General features: G+C 41.2%; 1 protein-coding gene across 1 annotated transcript in view; it reads right to left on the bottom strand.

Annotated features, from left to right (window-relative positions):
- The window catches only part of LOC123967428 (tryptase-like), a 36,277-nt gene that overhangs the window by 18,629 nt on the left and 8,366 nt on the right, over positions 1 to 9,282 (bottom strand). The window contains exons 5-9 of the mRNA XM_046043523.1: positions 7,460 to 7,480; positions 6,613 to 6,775; positions 5,896 to 6,161; positions 2,505 to 2,647; positions 2,293 to 2,352 (exon numbers count right to left, since the gene is read on the bottom strand). Coding sequence (XP_045899479.1) covers positions 2,293 to 2,352; positions 2,505 to 2,647; positions 5,896 to 6,161; positions 6,613 to 6,775; positions 7,460 to 7,480 — 653 coding nt within the window. The remainder of the gene's footprint in view (positions 1 to 2,292; positions 2,353 to 2,504; positions 2,648 to 5,895; positions 6,162 to 6,612; positions 6,776 to 7,459; positions 7,481 to 9,282) is intronic.

Genomic DNA, 9,282 nt, shown 5'->3' with positions numbered 1-9,282 from the left:
AAAAAAAATCTTTTTTTACCTTATTCATCTCAAAGTCCAAGAAGTGACTTGGTGACATATAGTAATGTTTTATTGCTGTGTACCTTGATAACTGCATTTATAGCACTGCAAAGTAGATACAGTATGTGTCACTCCAATATTACATGTTCTATAAAAAGTATTCATCAATATTTCAAAATTGGCTTTTTTACAACATTAAATGAAAGATTTCAGGTGACTTATTACTAATTTACAGTAGACTTTATTCGCTCTATAGAGATCCAGTTTCCCTTTGATGTTAAAGTCTCTATTTCTGTTGGTTAGTGTCTAATAAAAAACAATAAATCTATTATCATTCAGTGTTGTAAAACAGGCACTTTAACGTTGCACAATTTGCTTTTTACCCCTGTAGGGTTGTCAGGGGGTCATGAGACTTTGCACGTCCAGTCTACATGTGTTTTTGTGGACCAGGGAGTCCTGTAGGGGCACCGCGGAGTATGCGGGACCAGAGCTGTTGCTGCGAGCACGCCGCTACTTGTATATCCAAAGTGAGAGCTGTCAGGCGGATCCTAGCGGAGAGGATGGAGAGGTTGGAGCCTGGGTGAGGAGCTCAGACATCAAGAGTGAGATGTAGTAGTACAACCCTTCCAGTCTCACCCTCTCCAGCGGGGGGGGGGGGAGAGCCAAACAGCAGTCCTGCTGTCTGCTCACAGATGAAACTGGTTAAACTGCCTCAGTGTTTCCTGGGAACAGATGACCTTGATTTGAAACGAGTAAACACTGTTGACACCATGAAGGCCAAAGTAACGTTTTTACAATCTGTGCATCCATCACTCACAGAAGAAGTACTCAGATCCTTTACCTTGAGTAAAAGTATCAATACCACAATGTAAAAATACTCCATTACAAGTCAAAGCCTCTATTCAGAATCCTACTGAACTACTAAGCAAAAGTACAGAAGTGTTATCAGTTAAATTTACTTTAATATCAAAACTCAAAGTAACTATGCCCACATTGACTGATAATGTGCTTTTCATTTCTCACTGATTGATTGAGCTGCGCTCCAAGCGATCCATTACCCTTTTACGTGATCTTTTTATGGAGGTCAGGAGTAGGGTTAAGATTGTTGTTTTTTTCTTCAGTAACACATGACTTGTTACAAACTGGATCTGCCAGTTTACAAACATTCAGACACGTTCATCAGGGCTGCAAACTTTTCATTTAGTTTGGAGGGAGATTCAGTATGTGTGAAGTTTGTGCGAGTCTCTGACTTTACCCACTGCAGCGGTAGGGGTCATCACTCCTCAGCCCACAAAAACTTATGCAACCAAATTCACAATTTTAAAGCACATATAAATAATAAGCCGAGTCAATAATCAAATATAAACCTTTAATAAGTATGGTTGATGGAGGGAATTCTGCTGATGAATGAACACCTTGAGGTGAGCGCTTCATCTGTCTAATTTAAAAAGTTAAAAAAAGCTTTGTTGTTTTATTTGCCATCGTGTCAGTCAAACATGTTACGACCATACAATTCATCTGTTTAACTAAATCTTTATGTGAAAGACTTTAAATATAAATGATCGCAAAATTGAAACAAAACGTTAAAGAAAGGAAACAAATCAACTGTGAGATTGAATATTGGTAAATTAGTTGAATTTTAAAGCCCTTTAAAATTACATTTTAAAATGTTAATCATTAATTTATTATTTATTCATTAAATGGTCAATTTAATGATCTATAAATATCTTTTTCTAATTATTTTTTAAAGGGGCCATTTTATTAACTGATTATAATCAAACACACAAGTTACAATTAACACTCCAGGTTTCATAAATGTTATTTATTTAATTTCATGATGTTGAAGATGGTCGACACCAACAAGTTTAAAGTTCTTGGTTGGTCCAAATCTTTGAGTACACCGGGCCTTGTGAAGTTATAAATGACATATTTCTCTATTTTCTGCCATTTTAAAGACAAAATGAGTAATCAATTAATGGAGAAAATAGTCCAATCAAAATTAGAACCACACAACTTCTGGTAATACTTAAACAAAACCAATTAAACTTCCTGTGAAAGGACAAAAGAGGAGAATAGGAAAGGTAAGATGGACAGCAGCAGAGGAACCGAGAGGGGAACCAGGTGAGCGGTTCCAGAGCCCAGGTGGTTGGTGGTGGTCTGGCTGGGAGTGGTCCCAGAGCCCGGCTGGTTGGTGCTGATCTGGCTGTTGATCCAGGACTGATACTGGGACACTCGGGTGAAGCCTTGTGGGACATTAGGCAGGGCACAGCCTTGATCTGATCCAAAACTCACCACTCCAGCCTGGACCCAGACAGAGCCGTTTTTAGTCACCAGCGGGCCTCCTGCATCCCCCTGCAGATGTCAGACAGGTCGGTTATACTTCATACTTCTGCTCTCAGAGGGAAACACTGTCCTTTTTATTCACCAGTCAGATCTATTGATTAGTGCAGATTTAAACATGTGTGTTATCAGTTGATGGAGGAGTGTTTTGCAGACAGACTCACCTGGCAGGAGCCCTTTCCTCCCTGGGTCACACCAGCACAGATCATGTTGTTTGTGATTTTACCACCGTAGGTAACGTTACAATCACTGTTGGACACGAATCGAAGACTCACCTCCTGCAGCCTCTCTGGGAAAGGAAGTGGAGCTGAAAAAGAAAAAGAGATATTAATGTTGAGCAGTCCTTCTCTCTTGTCCTCTGTGTTAAGGTTTGTCCAGCTAAGATATACAGGACAAAGGGATTTGGGCCCACCCACCTACCTTCTGTTGCCCCAAATACTCACTAGAGCACCACATGTGGATTCATCCACCACTGAAAATAGTGCAACATCAAATGTACTATTTCCTCCTGTTTGTTTGACAGAAACTACAGCGAGCAGCTGTTTTAGGAAATTACTGAACCTTTTTAAACATGAAACTATATATCTGTGAAGATTTATGTCTTCAGGAGGAACCAATGGGCTCGGAGCTGAGAGCAACAGACAGGAAGTCAGACGGACTGACATGTTGCTGGTTTTCATGTCTTTTCATGGAATTTGTTGACAGTAAGAAAAATCCAAAACATCAAGGCCTTTCCCTTTAAAGGTCCAGTGTGTAATATTTCTGAGGATCTATCGACAGAAATGCAATATAAGATCCATAACTATGTTTTCAGTGGTGTATAAAGACCTTACATAATGAACCATTATGTTTTTATTACCTTAGAATGAGACATTTATATCTACATAACCGCAGGTCCTCTTACATGGACGCCGCCACGTTGCATCGTCGAGTTTCAACAGTAGCTGAAAACGGACAAACAGGCTACAGATCGCATTTCGTCACTACGATCTGTGTTGAATACATTCATTAGAAGATGAAGAAGTAGTAATAGTAATAATACACTGCAGAGCTCAGTCCGTAAAGTGCAGGACTCACAATTCAAGGATTCAATCATTTAGGGGAATCACTAGTGAGTAACTGTTGCTGTCATGGCTGAGATCTATTTCAGCACCACTATCAAAACATTTATTTATTTATATTTTTGCCACTACCAAAGCACCATAATCTGGCAGCGGGTTATGGCGAGGGTCCATAATCACAGACAGAATTAATTCCTTTGTCAATGTTAATGTAAAAACTTTAGCTAATGTGTGGTTTATAATGGACTGTGGTGCAGAAACAGTGACAGTGTTTCACACTCTTGGCTCACATTTTCCATGTTATCTGTCAGTGGCCAAGTCACAATAACACATGGTTTTACTGAATAATTTAGTAAATATAATTTCTTAATAAATATACCTAAAGAAACCTGATTTCTTGACTGATGTTTGGACACATAAATCACGTGAGAGCACCCACACAGACGCAGAGGTTAGAACCAAAGCAGACATACAGACTTTGATAAGTGAGGTTGTTTTGCACCTTCAGCTGAGACAGAAAGAAAAGCCAACAGGGATATCTGCTAAATACAAGAATGATGCATATCAGCGCATGCCTGAACACATAATCAATGTGGGAAAGGTATCAGATTTCTAGTTGACCCAGGGGCAGCAGCGCCAGTTGCAAAAGCTTTCATAAGCCAGGTCATTCCTCGCTGGGGAATCCCAGACAAAATCTCTAGTGATAATGGTACACCTTTCATTAGTGCAGCATTGGGCATTGTAGGAGAGAATATGGGATTAATCAGAGGCAACATTGTGCTTATCATCGATGATAGTTTGCCACATAATTGGAACAGACTGTTGTGCATCCCAGATGTCTCAGACAATATGACTCATGTTGTCTCACATCTGAATGATGAAAAGCCAGGACTCAGAGAACACTGGGGGATGGGACATGTGGTCATGGCTGACAACAGGCAGATGGAAGAATATGCTGATAAAATTGTTGACCCCACTGTTTGCCATTCTTGGTGCTTTCCTCCTCCTGACATGATGTGTGATCCCTTGTGCTAGATCTATGATAGCTGCAGCAGTTAAATCATCAATGGGTCAGTACATGCAACTACCAACTGAACCCGCTGATTCAATGGAGTGGATCCCACCTTTCAGAGGGGAAGAAAGTGAAGTTTATTCTGTTTAATCTGCATTATTTTCATTCACATCCTTATATTTTGACTTATATATTTTACATTTTATTGTTTTTTTCCTTATATTCTCACATTACTCATATTGTTACATTTTTACATAATCACCTTTTCTGCAAGTACTGCCGAAGTTACATGAAATGTTTGAAGTCTGACTAATTTTTGTTAGCATAAAATGCTAAAAGGGAGTAAATGTAATGGGATTTCCATGAGTACCAGCTCCAAACACAGTCGTGTAATTAATGTTACTCCTTGAGGGCATCCGGTTGCTTGGGTACGGGGTCAATGGAAGGTAAATGTTTGTGATGCTGTGTCTAGCGGGACATGATCTTAAGTGTTTTATAACATGTACCCGTGCATGATTGTCTCACGATAGATTCAGATTGAGTGTCTTCTAGTGAAAAATCAAAGTCATCATGTTCCAGGGGTGAGATAGTGCTCTGACCCTGAGATTAGGCTAAAAGCTGCATGTCTCACTCGGATGATACTTTGATGCGTGTGTGTCCCAGTGAGTTCCTTCTGCAGAACACAGGAAGACCAGTGCTTGCCTGAGCTGTTTGTTTGAAACCCCCGGAAAGCCAGCACACCACTCTCTGCTGTCAGAAGAGACACGTTTTGGGCTGTGTCAGCCACCGTAGCTGTCCTATGCTCTGGGAAAGGTTAGGGGGCAGTGGTAGACTGGACAGATGGTTGCAATTCACAACCCTCGTCACTGGATGCCACTAAATCTGATACACTGAATCTTTAAACATTATTATAAAATGGCCCTTACAGTGTAAAGGTCAGCCTTTTTGACTTTCACCTGAGGCAACCAAAAATCAGTGGACAGGCTCAGTGGTTTCTATTTCATGCAGCCCTGGTTCCTGCAGTAAAAATCCCATTCATCTCTCACATACACGGCATTTGGTGAGTCACAGTTGAGCACTTCAAGTCTTGGATGGACATGAAACTCTCCTGTTTAAATCATAAGTATAAAAGATGAACAACTGTAAGAAAACATCCATCTGTCCATTTTCTGCCTCTGATCTACAGCAGGGCCTCTGTGGCAGCGGGCTAATCATGTTCCAGACGGCCATGATCCATTACTGAAGTAAAAGTCCTGCATATAACATTTTACTTCACTAAAATCACAGAAGTATAGTGAGAAAGTTCCAAAAGTGATTTAGCATTTTTCTGGTTTACTTGGACTTTTAATTACGTCATCTTGTCACCCATGAATGTGTGGTGTCGTTTGCAAAACACAACAATACAAACTGAATTAATCCATACAATCATTCACCATTAACAGAACATTTTAAAATGACTGTTGAATAAATTTAAATTCTCACTGTTAGTTTCGATGGCTCCCCATCCGGTGACCCAGCCACTCATCCCGTTGTTAAAGACGCTGCCGTCCACCGCCAGACACACGGGTCTGATGTAGTCGGTGAAGGTAACAGGTGAGGACAGCTTCAGCAAGGCTATGTCGTTATCCTTCGTGGTGGTGTTATAGTTGGGATGCTGGATGAACTGGGACACAGTCCGGGACATCCCGTTTGTATTAAACAAGTCTAGGGTCTCAAGGCCGAGGTTAACGGTGAGACCGAGTCTGACGCTGAAAAGCAGAAAAGACAACATGTTGAAATATATGATGGATACTGGTGCTGACTGTGTGTGAATTTTAAACTAAACTATCTTTAAATAAGTGACGTATACAGTGCGAGATGAGACATGTAGTTCATCGAGCGGTTTCACACAAAACTAAATATTACTGTTTTACAACAAACTGTAACATCAGCTGTGGCTCAGGAGGTAGAGTGGGTTGGCTGATCGGAAGGTCGGCGGTTCAATCCCGGCTGCCCCAGGCTGCGTGGTAAGTATCCTTGGGCAAGATACTGAACCCCGAATTGCCGGGCGGCTGTTCCGCCAGTGTATGAATGTGTGTTTCTGTTTGAACACTTAGGCTCAGTGTATTACTGCGGCACCCTCATTACATTTTCTCTTTGTTGCTATACAAGCTCACTGTGATTGTACAGGTGAAGTCATGTGACAGGATCAGAGCTCACTTGGAGAAACAGTGAGCAGCAGTCAGGACCCACTGGTTGTTGATCAGGGAGCCTCCACAGAAATGAAATCCGTTCATCTGCAGACTGGCCTGCCAGGGCCACGACCCGGGAGGAGCATCCGCCCCTCCTGCAATCCTGGTGTTGAGCGGCGCAGTGCCACAAACTGGAGGGAAAGAAATTCATGTAAATGTTGCATAGGTATAGTTTACATTCAGGGCTCTGGAACAGCCCGAGGAAATCAGGTCTGCTGAGTCAGTGATTCTCTTCATAAAACTTTTATAGCAGAGCCTTTCCTGATTTAACCTGAATTTATTATTATTGTATTATACCTGTATTTTAATTACTTAAAATGTATTTCTCTTGTTTTTATCTGTTTCTTCTTTTTTTTTTTACGTGTTTTATCTTAAAGCCTGATGGTTTTTACAACTTGTGTATTTTCTGCCCTTGTAAAGGCACTTTGTTACATGGACTTTGAAAAGGCTCAATAAATAAAGATCATTATTATTAAAAAGATAAAATGCTGACACCTGCTGCTAAGATTTAGCATGTTGCTTGCTGCTGGAAGCACAGCAGGAGCTGATGTAAGATTCAGAGGATTTGTGTTAATGTTCTGGACAGGAAGTTAGATGAAAGTTACTAGGACATATCCTGAGGAAGGTCTGAACCACACTTCATCAAGATTTAACCAACTTCTGTGGAGAGAAAGGATTTGACTCTTATGGAGCTTCAAAAGTGCAACTGCTGCTTTTCAAACCTGGACTGGATTCATTTTGAGGGTTCAAAGGTTTTGAACTCAGAAGAGAACAGTAATTCAATGAACAAAAGAAAGAATGAGGATACAACTCACCATCTGACTGGGCCTTGCTTCCTGCAGGAGAGACAAAGAACAACACAATTAGTTCATTAATCCAAGATGGTTTTGACAGACATATTTACATTTCTGAGAACAAAAGCGACCGGTTCCTCCTGTGTTCCTGAGGCCCAATCTGCATCTTTTAAATGCAGAACTTTTGCTACATTTCCACCTCCCGTCCAGACTAAAAGAGAGAGCCTGGCTCTGCCATCCCTTCACACAAAGCAATCCCAGTCCCTGTTCTCATCTGTGACACCACGATGGTGGAACGAGCTACCACACGCCATCAGAGCAGGGCGTCCCTCTCTAACTTCAAGAAGCTCTTGAAAACACCCCTAAACTCTAACATGCGCTCCCTACAATTCTCTGGTATTGATTGCACATTTTGGTAACTCTCTTGCTGTATTGATGCTTGGTTGGTGTATGCTGTTCCTCAAATTTAAGTCACTTTGGATAAAAGTGTCTGCCAAATGAGTAAATAAATACAATAATATAATGAAGTGAAATTCACAAAATCAACATTTTGCATAATAAGTACTATTTATACACGAAGTATCTTGCATTTTGCTGATAATACATTCTGGGTTGCAACTTCTCTCATATTAATAACAATAATACATTTAATTTGTAATGCACTTTATATTTAAGCAAATCCCAAAGTGCTACATGATAAAGGCAAGTGTTAAAATTAAAAACACACGAAGAGCATGAAAATAAAAACAAGGAAAAAAGCAAGATTTCATTCAAAAGCTCTCCTAAAAAGGTGGGTTTTAAGGCAACGTTTAAAAGCATCCACAGTCTGTGGTGTCCTCTGGTGGTCAGGGAGCGACTGGGAGCAGCTGATCTCCCATTATACGGAGCTTGGTCCTGGAAGGTTTCAGGAGATACACTGAGGCAGATCTGAGGGCACGTGTTGAGGTGTGTGGGGTGAGGAGTCATGTTTGCGCACCCTCAACAGGATCCTAGCAGCTGTTCTGGATGTACTGCAGCTTCTGAAGGCTTTTCTCAGGGATCCCACTGAGGAGCGCATTGCAGTAGTCCAGCCTGGAGAAGTGACTGTTGTGTGGAGTGAGTATGGGAGTTTGGGAATGTTCCTGAGGTGGAAAAAGGAGGTCTTGTAGAGATGTTTGATGTGAGCCTCAAAAGTCAGATGAGAGTCCATTTTTACACCCAGGTTAGTGACTGATGTTGAAAGTGGAATATTTTGGCCAGAGAAGGTGATGCTGGTAATGTCAGATGGCCGAACCTGGTGTGGAGTGCCGACTAAGATGGCTCTTGGAGCCGTTTAGCTGAAGAAGGTTTTGCTTCACCCATGCCTTTACCTCCTCCAGACAGGTGGTCAGAGTGGATGATGGCAAGGCAGCAGAGGGGGTTGGGTTTGTCCTGAGATAAAGTTGAGTGTCATCAGCATAGCAGTGGAATGAAATCAGGGGCATAGGAGCAAATAAAGCACTTAAATTCTAATTTCTAATGACTTTTGAAAACAGAATGTACTTATTAGTGTGGCTGAAAGACGGTGACAGAAGATGGGGAGAGGGGAGATTATGAAAACTCGAAGAGGGAGAGGGTCAGAGAGACGGAGTATAATATAACTAGAACAAAACCGACTACATAAAAACCATGGAACAGCTGCTAGTAGCTGCCACCTTACAAATGTATTCAGTTATCCTAATGTCACACTTGATGTAGCTGTCTGTGTCTTCAAAGCAAACTCTGATGACATGCCATTGCCCTAACAAAGTCTTTTTACTATGTGAGTTTTAGAATTTACTACATCTAGTAGCTATCAATACAACTTACAAGCTCATCCTCCTCAG

This window comes from Micropterus dolomieu, linkage group LG02 (assembly GCF_021292245.1).
Source record: "Micropterus dolomieu isolate WLL.071019.BEF.003 ecotype Adirondacks linkage group LG02, ASM2129224v1, whole genome shotgun sequence".
NCBI classification, from domain to species: domain Eukaryota; kingdom Metazoa; phylum Chordata; class Actinopteri; order Centrarchiformes; family Centrarchidae; genus Micropterus; species Micropterus dolomieu.
The sequence above is the reverse complement of the archived record's forward strand: the minus strand, read 5'-3'. Positions and strand labels throughout refer to the sequence as shown.